The 18,454-nt window shown below is 58.6% G+C and overlaps 1 protein-coding gene across 2 annotated transcripts; it reads right to left on the bottom strand.

The window, feature by feature from the left end:
* COPE (coat protein complex I subunit epsilon) lies at positions 1-18,180 on the bottom strand. 2 transcript variants are annotated; one of them, XM_086408283.1, is made up of 10 exons: positions 18,016-18,180; positions 11,109-11,171; positions 9,436-9,536; positions 5,591-5,743; positions 4,413-4,466; positions 3,873-3,954; positions 2,730-2,885; positions 1,467-1,535; positions 350-424; positions 1-201 (listed from the first exon to the last, which is right to left on the bottom strand). In XM_086408283.1, the coding sequence occupies exons 1-10, from the start codon at positions 18,139-18,141 to the stop codon at positions 154-156; spliced, it is 927 nt and encodes a 308-aa protein (XP_086264409.1). In that variant the 5' UTR covers positions 18,142-18,180; the 3' UTR covers positions 1-153. The 2 variants fall into 2 exon arrangements, with proteins under 2 accessions (XP_086264409.1, XP_086264410.1); XM_086408284.1 differs by lacking the exon at positions 1,467-1,535.
* Between the last annotated feature and the right edge of the window lie 274 nt (positions 18,181-18,454).

Here is an 18,454-nt window from a genome sequence, read left to right as displayed (position 1 = left end):
TTCCTGGAATGGAGACATTTATTGAAAAACGGCAGGCTGGGATGGGCTTCCAGCCTGTACTTCTAGCCAAAGGGCAAGTGCCCGGCAGAGAGGGCAGCAGAGCCCTGGCCTCGAATTCCCACGGCTCCTCCGGAAGTGCATCTGGGGCAGGCCTCAGGAGCTGGGGGCATACTGCAGCACCAGCCGGTCAAAGTCGTTCTCCTTTGATGCGAGTTGGGGGTGCAGGAGTGGGGGGGGCGCAGAGAGACAGAGAAACGGGAGAATCTGTGAGCCAGGCCCCGAGTCCCCACCTTGCCTAGTAGAGCCTGCGGGATCTGGGGTGCAGAGCTGGGCCACCCCAAGGGCTCACCTTGGCCCGGTACTCCTTGATGAAGGGGTGCGACCTGTGGGCGTCCTTCAGCTGGGACAGGTAGCGGTTTGTCACCTGTGGGAGGAGGCAAGGTTAGCTAAACGTGGGGACCCACGTTGGCTCTGACCTGGAAAGCAGAATGGGATGAAGCAAGGGCCACCCAGCCAGACCCAGGCAAGAGCCCCGATTTCCCCTCCGTTTTTCCATCACCCCACACCCCGGAATCGTGCTGAACTAGAGGGGACCCTGGGGGGCGGGGCCGGGAGCCTGTACTTGCACATGATTGAAGGGATGCACCAGGTTCAGGGATGGGGGCTGGGTGGGGACCCAGGCCCGGGGAGAGGCAGGGGGCCAGACGGAGTGGACGGCAGGTCAGGGGGATGGGGCTGGGAAAGGAGGCGAGTCTGTTCTGGGCACACTGTATGGAGACACCCCAGAGGCCTGGGGATGGGAACTGGGGACAAGACAGAACCTCGCGCCCAGCCCTGACATACAGGGCTATGGGCGTCTATGCAGCTCTGCTTCTTCCAAACTGGTAGTCTGGGGGTGTCTCTGTGCTGAGTGGGGGCGCTGTCCTATCTGTCCCACACCACCCCAGCCCTGAGGCTGCCAGGGGCCCTTCCACAGGCACTGGGGACAGACCCCCATGAAGCCCTGGGGTGGGGGGCCCCTGGCCGCCTGGGCCTGGCACCTAATGGGCAGTGCCCCACATCCTCCCCCTGCACCCTCAGATGAGACAGGCTCACTGGGATGGCTCCCCTGGGCCCCATTTCTCTGTCCTGTTGCCTGCTCCTGACTGTGAGATGACACAGGCTGGCTCCCACCGTGGGAGCCCCGAGCCTCAGCTCACGTGTCCACAGGACTCTCTGAGCTCTGGGCAGGGTGGGGGCCCTGGGGGAGTGACTGTACCACCAACTTCCCAGGGTCAATGGCAGCCGCATCCACTCATGGGGAGCAGGTTCCTTCCGCAACCCCAGGCTAGCCTTGAAGTTCAGACTCCGTGACCTCGAGCTCCCTGTGGAGCCGGGGCCTCACTGGAGACCCCTGCCCACCACAGGCTGGCATTGCGAGGGCCAGAAAACCCTGCTGCACCTACTGGGGGCGGGGAGGGGCCTACCTCAGGAGGCTTGCCCAGGTGTTGGGACAGGACAACGAGGTTTATCAGCGTCTCAGGGTGGCCGCTGTCCTGACAACAAAGGGGATGGGCAGGGTCAGCTTCTCCAGGCCAGTGGATTGGCCCACTCACAGGGGTGGGCCAGCTCAGACAGGGCTGGGGCTACAAGACGCAGTGTGCCCCGTGACTGGATGCTTGGCCAGGTGGAGACCTCGGAGCCTTCCCTTCTGTTTCCCCACACCAGCTGCTTTCCCCAGGGGCTTGGTGCTTCCTTAACAGGTCAGACTGACATGAAGACTCCGCTTGCTGCAGTTTCCGAGGGGCCTATTTATTTATCACAAATCTTAAGGTGACAGAATCTAGGCCAAGGCAGCCTCAGCATATCACAGCCCAGCGAGCTGGTCTTCCTGCTGCAGCTGTGAGGCCTGAGAACGTGGGGTAGGGCCCGCCCACTCCCCAGGGGACTTGACAGGAAACTGCAGGAAATTACCAGAACCTCCAAGCAGCTGACCTCCCCTCACCCGCCCACACTGGGCGCTGAAGCCCGGGGAATCCTGGGAATGGGCTCGGCTGCTGCCTTGGCCAGGAACCCCAGCCCAAAGGCCCTGATGGGGGGCGAGACATGGCGGCGACATGCCAGTCGGGGTGTCACAGGCTCAAGGGGCCGCATGGACCCTGGGCACCGGCATGGGTCACAGCTCCACACACGCAGCCTGATGACCCCACCACGCCCTTGGCCTGTCCCCGCGCGGCCAACAGCCTGCCGTGACAGCCCGGCCCCTCGCAGAGGTGAAGAGGGAGGGGCTGCCCAGTGGCGTCAGTTTCTCGTTGTATCAGAAACTGCCTCAGCTGTCGGTCGGGAGAAGGCAGGCCACTGCAGCGGCCCCCAGCCTCTGCGGGCGGCACGCTCAGGCCCTCCGCTCGGTGAGCACGGGCACAGGCGACACGTCTGTGTGCGCTCTGCTCGCTCCTCAGCAGCCAACGGCAGGGGTCTCTCTCAAGCACAGATCCAGGTCAGGGGTCATCACCCTGAAACGCCCCAGGCCGGGTAGGGGCGGCATCAGTGAGGAGGAGACGGGGCATGTTTGCTTAGCTCAGGCCTGGGCTGACTGGATCCTCCCATTTTCAAAAGAAGTCAGAATGAGGACTGTGGTTCACAATCCCGACTTTTAGCTGCGTCAGCGTGAGAATCCCCACCTGGCCAGCAGGCAGGCCGTAGGGTCCCTGCCGCACCTGTTTCTGGGGTGGGGCTGGGCCTGCCCTTACCTTGTCCAGTGCCTCCTGCAGTACGCCCTCAGCAGCCTCCCAGCGGCCCTGCGCCATGTGGCAGGCTGCCTGCCCATTGAGCAGCAGCAGGGTCGGCGAACACTTGTCGGCCATCTCCTGGAAGATGTAGTAGGCGTCCTGGAGCTTCTCACCTCCCTGCGGGGACAGTTGGGACACCACCGCCTTGTCACCCTGCTACCCTGCCCTGCCCCGGCCTGCTCCCTCCTGGAGGATCTCAGGGCAGGCACCCTGGGGACACCGACACCTTCCGCACAGAAGCCCTTGAGCAGCCTGTACTGCGAAGGGGCCGAGGCGTTGTGCAGACCCCTCAAACCCGGCTCCCTCAAGCCCTCAGTTTACAGACTTGAAAGGCTCAGCTTCAAGGAGGAATCAACGCACTGGCAGCTGGGCCAAGGTCTGGGCTGGGACACAGGGCCCACCGGCCTCTGCTCCATGGTCGGTCCTGAGCCCGCCCACCCGCATTCTGAATAGCAGGTTCTGTCTGCCTGGTAGAGACACAGTGTCACGCTGGCAGGGGAGCCTGACACGAAGATGCACTTGTGAACAAATGCAAGGCTACAGAGGACTGTTGGGGTGTGTCCCCTGCACTGAATGGATCCTATGGGGTGAGGCCTCAGCCGTGCAAAACAACATGCAGATACACGCAGACAAGGAGCACACTTTAAAAAGCCTGGACAAGAGCGTGAACTCAGAGAAAGGAAGTCAAAAGCCCAAGACCGAAACAGGGCTGCTGCCAGGAGAGGGGTGCCTGGGCATGTGGGGGTAGGGGGCTGGGCTCGAGGAGGGACTTGGGCCCCAGCTTTGTGCCAGGAGCTGGAGAGCAAGCTGAGCAGCAGCCAAGCCTGGGGCCAGGCCCCAGAGTGTGAGTGCGTGCAGGGAGAGCATGCCGAGTCCGGTTTGGAGCCCCCCAGTCGGTTCACCCTGGGTCTGGCCAAGCTATTTGGCCTATAGGAAGCCAGAAGGGGTCAAGGCTGAGTGATGGGGAAAACGTGCTGGGCTCTTTCGGGTGACCGGCCCCCAAGAAAGCACGAGGCCTGCGGTGTCCATGAAGCCCAGCAGCAGCCTCGGGGCACCCGGCTGCTCCTGCCCTCGTGCTCCGGCCCAGGCTGGGCAGGGGCTCACCGCAGCCAGGCTGACCCAGGCGGTGGCCAGCTGGGTGAGCGTAGCGTCCTCGTCCTGGTCCTGCATCTTCTTCAGCTCCTTCCTGGGGGCGGAGGAGAGGTGCCCAGTGGCTGTGGGGCCAGGCTGCTGTCCCCCACCCCTGCCTGAGTTCCTTGTTCATGAGGCCTTAGCACCCCCCTGCGGCTGCACACACCCGAAGCCTGCTCCCACCCTGTAGGCCGGGCCCTGCTGCCGGCCTCACAGAAGGAAGCTGAGGCACCGGCAGCGACATCCCTTGTCCCAGGCAGCACCACGCAGGGACGGGTAGGTAAGCAGTGGTGCCGTCACCCCTGTGGACCAGAACGCACTACATGGAGAAACATTCGCATTGCTGATGATCTGAGCCAGGGGGCGTGCTCGAGGTGGTCCCCACTGAAGACAGAGGACCAGTTTCTGGAGAATTCAGGGTCCCAGCACAGCCTGGCCTTGGCTAAGATACCCTCCCCTCCCACCCCCAGGCACAGGCCATTGCCTAGCAGCCCCCGGTGGGGACGGGCTTACCGGGCAAGGTCCAGGCGGTCAAGCTTCAGCAGGATCTGCACTGTCATGGCCATGCTGCAGGAAAGGTATGTGGTCCGTGAACCCTCACCCCACCGTACCCTCCCACTGGGAGCTCACTCTGTGTAAGCACCACCTTCCCGAAACTTCCTGTTAGTGCTCGGGCCACCAGTCCCACTTTGCAGAGGGGAAAACTGAAGCTGACCATCAGCCCGGTAGAATCAAACTCTGTGGGCACTGCTCGCCGTAACCAGCGCCCCATCGCTTCCCAGGCCGTGCCTCCGTCGAGCAGGATCAGGCCTAGAGCTCCACGGGGTCCCCAGGCCTGCGGCCCGCTCCCTGCCCATCCCATGGCCAGCCACCAGGTTTGCACCCGCTTCTTTCCCAGATGGAAGAGCTGCAGGTAAGCAAGTGCTCCTTGCCTTCAGCATCCACACCCACCAGCCCCTCTTAGACCTAGACAGCTGGGACCGGCGATCACTAATGTGGCCTCTTGTTCCAGAGCCTTCCCGCCAGAATGACCCAGTGCCCAGAAGAGCCTGGGGAGGGGCATGAGGAACACTCGTGGGTCCACTGCCACCGCAGCCACGTACCGGGCTGACTGCAAACCCCCTTCTGGGTTGAGGTGGGGTATAAATGGGCGAGAAGGAAGACTAACCAAGGCAAGGCAGCAACTAGAGGGCTCGTGGAGCCCTGGCCAGAGCAAGGATCACACTACAGCCCAGAGCCGCCTCCTGGGGTGGGGGTGGAGCCAGCTCAGGCTGCACGGGGCTTCAGGGCCCAGGCCTGCAGTGCCCAAGGCCCGGCCTCAGTGGAGGGTGGTGAGGGCCCAAGGAAGAGGTGGACAGGCCAGGGCCCTGGACAGAGGAGCACAAGGCTTCGTGGAGGGAGGGCGGGCACAGAGGCCTCAGGCAGAGACAAAGGTGCTTTCAGCTCTGCTGCTGCGAACAGAGGCTTTTCAGCAGAGGCTGCCATGTCCTCAGAGCAGCAGCCCAGCCGTGCGGAAGAGAGTGTCTCTGGGACTGGGAACAAGAGCTGGAGCTGGAACGAGAGGCCTGCACCCCACCCCAGGCCCACTTTCCAAGCAGCCCCCCTCGCCGTTCCTATGACAACGGCTGATGAGGCTCTAAGCTGCCTCTCAGGCAGCACCCCCCAAACCCCCGTGTAGGATGGCCACTCACCACTCCAGGCTGTCCCCCTGGTGAAGGGTGCGCAGGGCTGCATCTGGGTTCTGGTCGTAGAAATAGATGGAGGCAGCCATGAGCAGGAAGGTGGTGTTGGTCACATCCACGCTCCGGCTCATCTCCCGGTCCAGCTCGGCCACGATCGCATCCCTGTGAGACACAGCTGCTCATGGCCCAAGGCAGGGGCAGGAGGTGGCCGCACCCCCAGGGGGAACAGACAGGCCCAGAGACGGCGAGTCAGGCCCCCGCGGGCACAGAGCAGCAGTAGGCAGGATGGGCCCAGCTGTCTGCACCAAGAGCCCCTCTGGGTGCCAGTCCCCACCTCATCAGGCACTTCTCAGCCTTCACACACACGGGGAAACCGAGGCCAGAAGTGGGGTCAGGTGCGCCAGGCCCCGTGGGGAGATGCGGTGCAGGAAGGGTCATGCCTGGCCCTGCCCGCAGATGACCACCCAGGCCCCGCGCTACCCCGGCATCAGTGCTCAAGGGCTGAGGTGTCCACACCACCCCAGTGCAGAGGGGTGGGCTGGCTTTGCTGGGGGCACCTCCCACGGCAGGGACATGAGGCTACACAGGTGCACTCCATCTTCATGACGCCACCAACTTCCCCAGGAGGCTGGTGGTCTCAGCAGAGGGTCCAGGTCTACCTCGGTCAGCACTGGGCCTGGGTCCTGAGGGCGGCTGTGTGGGAGGACGCCCCGCGGCCAAGGTGGCTGTCCCTGGCTCCCCAGCCTGACTGCTTCCGACAGGTGGGTGGTGTGCTGGCGCCAGGCCAGAGTCCAGGCTGGCCTGAGGACCAGCTGGGCGCACCCACACGTCACATTACACCAGAAATGAAGTGCTTAACTGAACTGAGGAGTTGGGATTCTTGTTTCAAAGGGCTGCTGAGCAATTAATGAGAGAAGGGCCCTGTGTCACTACTGGAAAATGTTGTGGCTCGGGACCGATGTCATCTCAGCAAACGCCTACATCTCACGTGGGTTCCTGGGGGGTGGTGACCAAATGTTTGTGTACCCCAGGGCCCCTGGAGGCCAGGGACATGTCTTCAGCCTCTCCGCGCCCACCAGAGAGGGGCCTGACGGACAAGTGACTTCACAGCTGAGTATGCTGCCCACTGCGCGTGTGGCAGGACTGTGCAGGGATCCCACGGGGCTGGCATGAGCTGCCCCAAGGCCACCTCACAAAGCTTCCTGCCTGCTTCCCCGCGCAGGCGGTGAACATGCAGCCTGCACTTGTCCTCCTAACATCGGTGTTGTAGGCTGTTACTGGGACGTGCTGTGGTCACCCCGTGGGCTCTGGTGCCTTCTCCACCACCTGCTCCCAGGCAGTCTGCACTGTCAGGACGGGCGCACTGTGAGCACCAGCTCCACGCCCTGGGCTTCCTGTCGGTTCTTTTCTGTAATGCTTGTAGCAGTCCCGGAGCTCCTTCCCCTTCCCAAAGGGCTCATCACCCAGGCTAGTGAGGTGCAGAGAGGGCGCCTGTCTTAACTGTCCGGGGGTCATCACAAAGCACCAGGTGCCAGGAAGCAGTGGAACAACAGGATGTATTCTCTCACAATTCTAGAAGCCAGCAGTCTGCAATCAAGGTGTTGTCAGGGGACTTCCCTGTGGTCTAGTGGCTAAAACTCTATGCCCCCAACGCAGGGGGCCCTGGTTCAATCCCTGATCAGGGAGCTAGATCCCAAGTACCACAGCTAAGATGTCGCATGCCGCAACTAAAGATGCTGCAGTGAAGATCAAAGATTCTGCATGTGGCAACTGAGACTCAGTGCAGTCAAATAGTTTGTTTTTTTTAAGGTGTTGGCAGGACTGGTTCTTCTGCAAGGCTCCAAGGGACAGCGTGTCCGGGACCGCCCCGCCAGCTCTCGGAGCTGTGGCAGTCCTTGGCTTGTGTCTTCTTTTGTCCAGATCTCTGCCTGTGTCTTTAGGTGGCCTCCGCGTCTGTGTCTTCTCTCCCTCTCTTCTGAAGACACCCGTCACTAGGTTTAGGGCCCACCTTACATCCAAGATGAGCTCAAGGTCCTTAACCACTTACATCTGCAGAGACCCCGTTTCTAACGAGGTCAGGTTCACAGCTTTTGGGGGTCCCGGTGTCAGACTTTATTTTCCTGGGTTCCAAAATCACTGCAGATGGTGACTGCAGCCATGAAATTAAAAGACGCTTACTCCTTGGAAGGAAAGTTATGACCAACCTAGATAGCATATTCAAAAGCAGAGACGTTACTTTGCCAACAAAGGTTCGTCTAGTCAAGGCTATGGTTTTTCCTGTGGTCATGTATGGATGTGAGAGTTGGACTGTGAAGAAGGCTGAGCGTCGAAGAATTGATGCTTTTGAACTGTGGTGTTGGAGAACATTCTTGAGAGTCCCTTGGACTGCAAGGAGATCCAACCAGTCCATTCTGAAGGAGATCAGCCCTGGGATTTCTTTGGAAGGAATGATGCTAAAGCTGAAACTCCAGTACTTTGGCCACCTCATGCAAAGAGTTGACTCATTGGAAAAGACTCTGGTGCTGGGAGGGATTGGGGGCAAGAGGACAAGGGGACGACAGAGGATGAGATGGCTGGATGGCATCACTGACTCGATGGACGTGAGTCTGAGTGAACTCCGGGAGTTGGTGATGGACAGGGAGGCCTGGCGTGCTGCGATTCATGGGGTCGCAGAGTCGGACACGACTGAGCGACTGATCTGATCTGATCTGATTCAGCTGCCACCGCTTAAGCCTCTTTGAAGAAACCCCTCAGGTCTCTTTGTGGACCAAGGAGCCAGATCAAAGTAGGCTGCGCACAGGGTGCTGCCCTCCATGAGGAGCAGAGTGGGGGTCACAGGAGATATCCACACTTGGGACCCACAGAGGGCTGCAGCAGCCCATGAGGGAAGCTAGTATCGACGAGGTCATGACCTCATCCTGGTCTAACAAGCTCCACGGGGCAGAGTTCAGGAGAGGACCTCCCTGAGATCCCCCAAAGCATCACAGTGCTGTGAGAGAAGGCCCCGGCGCTGAGACGGGCAGCTGGAGTTGGCTCACAGAGCAGAGCGTCTCCGTGTCATGGGCTGTGCTGCCGCAGCCTTCTAGCCCAGCCACCCTCTGGCGGGTGTTTCACCTCTGAAATCCCAGGGGGCTTGTGAGCAGTCCATTTCTGGGGGTGGGGGGAACCGAGATGCAGGGGGACCACAGGGCCTGCTGGGTCAGGCTGGTGCTCCGCGCACAGGTGAGGCAGGGCCACACAGCTCCCAGCCAGAGGCTGAGCTCACAGGCACCTGGGTGAGCATCCCAGCCCAGACCTGCCTGAGCAGGAGCCACCCGAAGCCAGCATGGCCGGACTGTGAGCGGTCTCAGACCCCACGCCGGGCAGCAGAGAACAGGCGGGCCTGGTCCTGGAAGACCCAGCGCTTCCGGGTCCCTACAGCCCTGACCCTCGCCTCTGCCGGCCACCGCCTGAGGGAGTCTGATGACTGCTGATCAGCGGCACGAGGTGGACATGCAGCTCAGAGTGAGGACATAGCGTCCACCCTCCCACCCGTCTGCAGAGATGAATGACAGGCGGTGCAGCCGCCAGCGCCTCCCCGCAAGGCAGGCGAGCAGCAACGGAAGGTGGGAGGGTCCCCGCGTGTGTCCCGGGGAAGCTCTCTGAGCAACAAGGCTCCCGCAGCCCCTAGGCAGCTGTGCAGTCCCCACCTCTGGTCCCCCACCCCCGCAGAGACCTCCTTGAAGCAGGGCCCCTCACTGCCCCCGCTGTGCGGGTGAGGGGAGCCAAGGCTCAGCAAGGCGAGGGGACACAGCAGGGATGCCGACCAGACAGCCCCTGCCCACCCAGGCCCGCCCACGGTGCCCCAGCCTCACCGCCGGCTGTCGCTGGCCAGGTACTCAGCAAACATGCGCACGGCCTGCAGCTCCGGGGCGGAGGAGGGCTTGATCTCGTCGAGCACCACGCCGTACTTCCTCTGCGGGCAGGACACGGACGCTGTCAGCCCTGCCTGCCCTCCCGGTGCGGTTTGTGTCCCAGACCCCGTGGAACACACAAGGGCTGCTTGGTGCCAGCAGCGCCCTGCTGAAGCCCCAGTACCTACCGCTCCCAGGGACGCCCCTTGGCCCTCGGGAGCCAGGCTGCCCGCTGCTCCAGCTGCAGACCCTGGCCGGTCACTGTGCAGCACCGCGTGGTGAAGGGGAGGGGGTCATCAGGATCAGGGAATCTGGGCACGTGCTTCGCCCCGCCCACAGACACCCAGCAGGGAGGTCACTGCCAAGGGAAACCGCAATCAGGGACCCATTTTCCTGTTGCTTTCCAGGCAGTTTCAGTGTGTTCATTGCCTTCTACATGTCTTCACCTTTAGTTTTTAAAAATTTATTAAAAAAGAATTTTTTGGCCTTGCCACGCGGTATGTAGGGCCTTAGTTCTCCGACCAGGGATCAAACCTGTGACCCCTGCATGGAAGCCACAGAGCCGTAACCACTGGGCCACCGGGGGAGTCCCTACATATGTTTATCTTTTAAAGACACACACGTATATGTGAACATATCCAAGGAGACTCTGGAGTGCACTGGGCACCCTACTCTGATGGGGGCACATGTACCCTGGAGGTGGGAGGTAGCAGGGAGGAGCACCTGGGCCACAGGGGGAAGTCCCCTCAGGTTCTAGAATGCTCCGCAGAGGGAAAGAGGCAAACAGACCTGGGAAGCCACCTGAGGCCTGACGTGAGGCCACGTGCCCCCCACATGGCAGCCCAGGCCTGCCCCCTCCCCGCTGCTCTAAGGGCATGAGGCTGGCAACCACACCCGTGCTGTGGGCCTGGGGTGGGAACCCGGCGGGCACAGCTCAATCCTCTGCAGAGTCTGGGTTGTTTTTACAACAGGGGGATGAACTCTCACTGTATCATGTCCCAGGGGAATGCTGCTTTTTAAGACCCAGGTAAAGAACCTGCCTGCCAATGGAGGAGACGCCAAGAGATGTGGGTTCCATCTCTGGGTGGGAAGATCCCTTGGAGTAGGAAATGGCTTCCCCCTCTAGTACTCTTGCCTGGAAAATCCCATGGACAGACGAGCCTGGCGGACTACAGTCCACAGGGTCACAAAGAGTTGGACATGACTGAGCACAACATGTAATGATGCTTTTAAAAATTTAACTGTAGCGTCTAAACTGCTAGCTCTAGTTAATAAGAGTATCAATACCAGTGCATCACTTGTAACAAAAGTGCCCCACGAACCCAAACTGTTAATGAGAGAAAATGCCTGTGGGATGGGGCTAGGGATTTGGAATTCTTTTTATCATCTGCTCGGTTATTTTGTAAACCCAGAACCATACTGAACAAGTAAAATCTACTGATTAAGTGGAAAAAAAAAAAAAAGCAAAGCAAGAAACCCCAACGCCAGTCTCCTGAGCTGGTGCTGCAGGGCCTCAGTGACCTGCACCGACTTGGGGCGGCCACACGGGCTGCGTGGCTCCCGCCCCCTCCGACACTGCTCCTGACTCTCCTGTCCCAGGGCCCCGGCAGTCATGGTCAAGGGCCCACGCTCACCTGGGCCAGGTATGCTCTGTACAGGAAGACATCCCGCTCCACATCTCTCTCCGGGCTGGATGGCTGCAGAAGCAAAGGCAGGTCAGGACTCATGGGGGCCGTGCAGCCAGCAGGCCCGCAGAGGCCAGCCGCGGGCAGCCTTCCCAGGAGCCTGGGCCCTAGTCCCCGCCCTGGCTCTCTGCCGCCTTAGGACCTTCGGCCGCAGGAGAGCAGCCGCCACGGACGGCACGCAGCATGCTGGGCACCCCATTCTGTCCTCCCCAGGACATCCCCCTGGGAAAGGAGGCTCGACTGTCACCCCCATCTGGCTGGGTGAGAGACAGGGACACAACAGTGCTGAAACGGCCCCAGCCATACAGAAGGGGCCAGGGCAGAAGCCACGTTTCTGATCACGGGACACGGCTGCTCATGCCGATGGGGAAGGACCCTGAAGTGCAGCAGACCAAAATGGAAGCAGCTCGACAGTCCGGGTGGTCTGAGGACGCCTGCAGTGGGGCTGGGGGTGGGCGTGCACTGATGCCTAAGTCTGTACAAGCCCAGAAAGCAGGCTTGGGAAGACTCCTATCTGGAGATGGATGGCTGATGCTGGAGAAGGGATGGGACCTGGTGCGGGACGTGCAAAGCAGACTTTACGGTCTGCAGCGGATCCTTCCATGCTGCTTTGGTTTCAAAATGCTCTTTAAACGTGACAAACAGGAAAGACGAAGATTCGCCTCACTCAGAGGACCTTTCTGGGAGAGCTCAGCTCGGCTGCCCCAGCACAGCAATGCTGGGGTCTAGCCAGGCGGGCGGAGTCCTTGGGGACTGCCGTGTCCGTGGGGACGAGGTCCACAGGCCATGTTCAGTCAGCCCAGTCACCGCACAGAACCCAGCAGCAGCTGTAAGGCGCTCATGCAGAGTTCACTGCAGGACCCTGAAGAGGGCCCCCGTGCGGCTGTGGGCACGCGAGGGCCCCTCCTTGGGGGAACAGCCTTGGACCATGCCCTGGAGTGCTGGCCGACTTCCTGGAGGCCCCACGGTGCCTGGGGCGGGCAGGCACAGAGCAACTCAGCCCAGAGGGCGTGGGGGTGCTGGGACAGGCCACGCGGGGGCCGGGAGAGGAAAGTGACCGGGCAAGCGGGCCTGGCCACCTTGGAGCCGCCACTCCAAACCACGGGGCCTGGGGACCCACAGAGAGAACGGCCTGCCAAGCTGCCCGAGCTGGGGGACAATGGCCTGGAGCCCCACCAGTGGGCGCATGCCAGGACTACCCTCCCCCAAGGCTGAGAACCAGACTCCAAGTGCCCAGGCCTTCTTCCCAGCCTGAGGGTGTGAGGGAGGTGGACGTGTCCTCCTCTCAGGCCACCGGAGACTGCTAACAAGAAGCCTGGCTCCTGGCCCCAGCTGGACTCCAGCCAGCTTCGCCACGGGGTCTCGGTAGCTTGCTCCAGCCACAGTGGCCAGCCGGGATCTGGCCAGGACTTGGAACACAGTGTCTCCTAAAGAAGTGACTCTCAAAAGACCCTGAGCTGGACACTGGGGAGGACAACCCAGCTGGGGTCCCCATACCACTTGCAGTATAAAAAGAGAGAGAGAGAGAGACAAGGGGCTTCTCTGGGGGCTCAGTGGTAAAGAATCCACCCACCAATGCAGGAGACACGGGTCCAATCCCTGATCTGGGAATAGCCCACATGCTGCAAGGTCACCAAGCCTGTGCGCCACAGCTACTGAAGCCCCAACTCTACAGCCCGTGCTCTACCCGAGAAGCCGCTGCAGTGAGGCCCACACTCTGAGTACCCCCGTTCACCGCAACTAGAGAAAGCCTGCGTGCAGCAGCGAAGACCCAGGGCAGCCAAAAGTAAAATAAGTAAGATTATCTTCTTCAAAACAAGAGAGAGACAAATGCTGGCTCTTGGTATCTGTGAAGCACTGACACAGTGAGATGCCCTGTGAGGGACCAGACGCCACCCTGAGCCTCAGCTGCCCTCTGCGTCAAACAGCACACCACCGACCCTGCAGGATGGCCGAGGGGGGGTCACTGAGACCCCACATGCAGACCTCAGGACTTTCCCAAGCAGCCAAAGAGAAGAGCTTCTGGGAGGCATAAGAACGAAGACAGTTGTACAGACCAGGGAACCCCAGGAACCATGAAGCGTGCCACCAGGGGAGTGCCCTGGTGCCTAGTCCTGACGGCTCATCAGCACCAGCTGGGAGCTCAAAGATCCCAAAAGCCAGGAGGCTCACGTCCACCAGTGACATCCAACCACAGGGAGGGGGGCCTCAAACTGCCTGCAAACGGCTCAGAGGTGCAGCCAGCGCTGAGAGCCAGGGGAACTGTCCAGGGAGGCCAGGGGTGGGGTTGGGCAAGGGGACCACATCCCATCCTCTGACTGGCCATCAGTGTCACCTGACCACACTAGACCGTCACCTCCTGGAGGCTTTCTTAGCTGCTGCATCCTTAACACCTGTGTGGTGCCTGCCATCTTGTGGGCACTCGAGAAACGGCCAAGTAGGGAAACAGACATCACGACGTTGCCAGCACCGCAACACACCAGGGGCTCCGCCTGGGGCCACCTCTGGGGGTGCCTGTCTGAAGTTGCTATAACCAACCACCACCTAGGGTGGGGTTCAGAACAACAGAAACTCATTCTCTTGTGGTTCTGGAGGCCAGAGGTCCGAGATCAAGGTGTCAGCAGAGCTGTGCTCCTTCCACAAGCCGAGAGGATCCGCCTTTGCCTTATCCAGCTGCTGGCGGCTCTGGGTCATCCTTGGCTGGCGGCTGTGTCACCCCAACCTCCGCCTCCACTTTTTCTGTCTGCCTCAAGCCTCTCTCTGCCTTTCTCTTAGAAGGACACCAGTCACTGGATTTAGTTGCTGTTTAGGTGCTAAGCCGTGTCCGACTCTTTGTGACCCCATGGACTGTAGCACGCCAGGCTTCCCTATCCTTCACTATCTCATGATTTTGCTCAAACTCATGTCCGTTGAGTTGATGATGCCATCCAACCATTTCATCCTCTGTCATCCCCTTCTCCTTTTGCACTCAATCTTTCCCCAGCATCAGGGTCTTTTCCAGTGAGTTGGCTCTTCACATCAGGTGGCCAAAGTACTGGAGTTTCAGCTTCAGCATCAGTCCTTCCAATGAATATTCAGGGTTGATTTCCTTTAGGATTGACTGGTTTGATTTTCCTTGCAATCCAAGGGACTCTCAAGAGTCTTCTCCAACACCCCAATTTGAAAGCATCAATTCTTCAGTACTCAGCTTTCTTTATGGTCCCACTCTCATAGCCATACATGACTACTGGAAAAACCATACCTCTGACTACAGGGGCATTTGTTGGCAAAGTGACATCTCTGCTTTTAACATGCTGTCTAGGTTTGTCTAGGGCCGATCCTAAATCCTGGCTGATCCCATCCAGAGATCCTTCACTGGATTACAGCTCCATGTGTGTTTGCTCAGAAGTGTGTGACTCTTTGTGACCCCATAGATGTAGCCCGCCAGAATCTTCTGTGCACCGAATTTCCCAGGTAAGAATACTGGAGTGGGTTGCCATTTCCTCTTCCAGGGGATCTTCCTGACCCAGGGACTGAACCCCACCTCCTGCGTCTCCTGCATCAGCAGGCGGATTCTTTACCATGCACCACCTGGCAGTGTGCAAAGACCCTTTTCCAAATAAGTCACAGTCACAGGTTCCGAGTGGACACATCTCATCAGGGACACCATTTAAGCCAATACAGGCTGCCGAAGAGGGTTTAGGTGGCCTGTGGACCAGAATTAACGCACGTCAAAGGGCTCAGCAGGGAAAGGACTCCCATTCTTCTGGCCATGTCAGGGAGGATCTCTTGGTTTGGTGCCAGTGCATCTTTACCATGTTGCAGAGAGGGCACCCAGGCCCCAGCTCAGAGGCTGCGCCACAGCCTTGCCTCCAACAACAGTGATCTGCCAGCCGATCTGGTTTCCTTTGCTTTCCACAGCTCTCTGCGTACAGCAGCTCGCGCTGCTTCCTTCAGCAGGGAGGCAAAATCTGCATATTATGACACAGGAAGACTCGAAGAACACACTGCTGTAACATAAACAGAACAGACACACAACAGAAGGCAGAAGGTGGATCGCCGAGTGTGACGCGGAACCTCACGGGGCCCTGCTGAGATGAAAGTCACGGCTCCCGTCCGACAGGAGGGGAGAGCAAGGCTCAGAGGGGTGCTGTGACAGCCCTGGCTGCAGGGAGAACACAGAAGAGCGAGAACCTGAGGCAGCCAGGCCTGTCTAAACCTTCCTGTGGTCTGCTTTACCCAGCAGGGAGGCACGTTAACAACTGTGACGCTGAGCGCAGTAAGGCCCCGAGAGATGTCCACGAGCCCTTGGGACAGCTCTCCTTACGTCACAAAAGGGATGTCACAGGTGTGATTAAGATTATGGCCCTGAACATGGGGAGACCATGCTGGGTTATCTGGGAGGGTCCAGTCTAATACAGAACCCCTTAAAAACAGAGGACTTTTAGACAAAAGGAATGAAGGGGAAGAGGAAAGTTGCAAGATCCCAAGAACCCCCATGCCTGGATCTTTTTTCTTTTTTAATTTATTTGGCCGCACCAGATGTTAGCTGCGGCACAGGAGATCTTCACTGCAGCATGTGGGATCCAGTTCCCTGACCAGGGATTGAGCCTGGGCCCCCTGCATTGGGAGCATAGTGTCTTCACCACTGGACCACCAGAAAAGTCCCTCCATGGCTGATTCTGAGATGGAAGGGTGATGTGGGAAGTTGAGGGCTGGAGAGAAGCATCTAGAAGCCTCCAGGAGCTAAGGGTGGCCCCTGGCCAAGAAGCAGCAACTTCAATGAGTAAGGAAAGTGATTCTTCCCCACAATGTCCAGAAGGAACACAGCCGGGCCGATACCTTGATTTTAGCTTAGTGAGAGCAGGGTTGGACTTCTGACATACAGAAGCTACAAGATAGTAAACTTGTGTTGCCTTGAGCTGTCCTTAGTCACATTGACAATGGAAAACTAATACAATCATGCAAACGTGGTTTCAACGAATCCGAACCTCTTAATGAAGTCTGAGGTTTTACCCTCCATACCACAGATGACACTCAGGGACATGGGGCTCACTGCCAAAGGCCAAAAGGGAAAGCAAGCCTTCTCCACTTCAGAATCCAAACTCCTCCAACCCCTCGGCCGCCTCCGTGAAGACGTCTGCCACTCCCTTGCATGGTGCTCCTATGGCCTCTCAGACCTTCGGAAAAAACTCCAAACCCTTGCTGTGCGCACCCCCCCAGGCCCTCCCTCTCACTCTGCTCACTTCATCCTTCATCTCCCCAACTGCGCTCGCCCCACTTCTGCAACCCCAGCCTCTTAGGCCTTGACTACACAGAGCTCACCCCTGCCTCAGTACCTTTGGGACTCTCACCTATGGAGTGAGAGCCTTCTCAAGGTTTGATCACAGGGTTAGATGACAGTCACAGAAGCTTGGTCTGATTTGACCACTCCCACATGAAGCAGCCACCACCGCCCCGCCCCCAATATCTGATCAGCACTTTCCATCTCCTATCCCTGCAGGGCTCAAGTTGTAATTACGTAGTCACTCGATTCTTTACTTGTTTACTCTCTTCAGAACACTAGACCGTGAGGGCAGGCAAAGACCCTGTCACATTCACGGCTCTTAAAAACCCTCGGGATTTCCTGGTGGTCCAGTGGTTGGGAAGGAGTCTGCCTGCCAGTGATGAGTCAAGGAAGATTCCACATGCTTTGGAGGAACGGAACCCATGTGCCACAACCACTGGGCCAGCACTCTAGAGCCTGCAAGCTCTGACTACTGAAGCCCTTAAACCTAGAACCTGTGCTCTGCAGCAAGAGAAGCCACCGCAGTGAGAAGCTCATGTGATGAGTAGTCCCTGTGCTCTGCAACTAGAGAGGAGCCTGAGCAGCAATGAAGACCCCACACAGCCAAAAATAAATACACACAAAAAAAGTGTTTTTTAAAGTCTCCAATAGCTCACTCTCAAAGTGACAGACAGTACCATCCATCTCCTTCCCAAAAGGTGCTGCTAGCAGTCCCGGCTGCCCCCTCTCCTGTCACCCACTCACTGCCTGGGTCTTTCCAGCTGCAGTTTCTAGCTCTCAGTCAGGCTCACTCCCACCACTCTCCATCACACCACTTCCTGACACCTTTTAAATAACTTACTTTTATTTATTTGTATTTGTATTTGGCGTGGCATTTCGAACTTCCCCAACCAGGGATGGAACCATGCCTCCTGTAGTGGAAATGCCAAGGCTTAAAAGCTGGACCACCAGGGATGCCCCTGATACTTTATTTACTTTCTTATTGTTTATCTGCCTCCCTTGGGAGCTGAGGTTTCCAAGAAAGTTGGGAGTTTTATCTATTTTGTCACAGCTTTGAGCCTAGCACAGATACATGGCCTGGCCCATACAGATGATCAGTGAGGAATGAATAAATGAGCAAGTCTGGGGAGAAATAAACTGGCTAGTGGGGCAGGGTAACAGGCGAGAAGTCATTTCTCTCTTGAGCCTCCTTGTTCTCTCTCCTGTAAAATGAGGATAAATAACAGTCTCTACTTTAGGGGTATTGAGGGCATGGCGGAAACAAATGAGAGCTATTATCGTTGTTACTATTATTACTACCGCAGAGTAGTATTATATTTGTTACTATTACTATAGAAGCATGAACCTCGCTCTTACTCGAACGCCTACTAAGGTGCAGACTGAGCGGTCAAAGAATTATCACGAAATGGTACTGCTTTGAGTTTTGTCAAGGGACAAAGACAATTCCTCACCGCGTTCTGAAGAGATGTAGGGGGTGAAACGGCGCAAGGAGAAAAGGTAGGGTTTTTTAAATCAGAACCCGACCCGCGGCCACCAGGAAGCGTCTTTCGTCTCCGCCCCCAGCGTCTCCCAGCCCCGGAGCCGCCGCACCTTCACCCGCTGCGCCTCGTTGATGCACTGCTGGTAGCTGCCAATGTAGAAGGCGTTCTTCACGTCGAACAGCTCGTCCACCTCCCCGGAGCCGCCAGAAGCCGGACCAGGAGCCGGAGGAGCCATATCGCTGCCCTCTCACTCGCTCCCCTTCCTGAAAGACACGTCGGCCGGAAGGAGGCAGCCACCTACGGCCACGCCGGAAAATGTAGTTTACTGGCTCTTCCCTGGAGATGAGCCAATAGAAGACTCTTAAAGCGGACTAGAGGGGCGGGAGACGCAAGTGCGTCTCGCAGGGCATCTTGGGAACTGTAGTTTAATTCGATGCTGAGATCCCGCGGGATTCCGGGAAACCATGGTAAGGATGTAAGGATGTGGTGGAGGCTTTGAACCGTGAGTTGGAGAAAGTGGGACCGAGCGGGAGGCAGATCCAATGAAC

This window comes from Bos grunniens, chromosome 7, assembly GCF_055505025.1.
Source record: "Bos grunniens cultivar Pamir isolate PY7600 chromosome 7, Bosgru_T2T1.0, whole genome shotgun sequence".
Lineage (NCBI taxonomy): Eukaryota > Metazoa > Chordata > Mammalia > Artiodactyla > Bovidae > Bos > Bos grunniens.
Note: the sequence above shows the minus strand (reverse complement) of the source record. Positions and strands in the feature narration are given on the sequence as shown.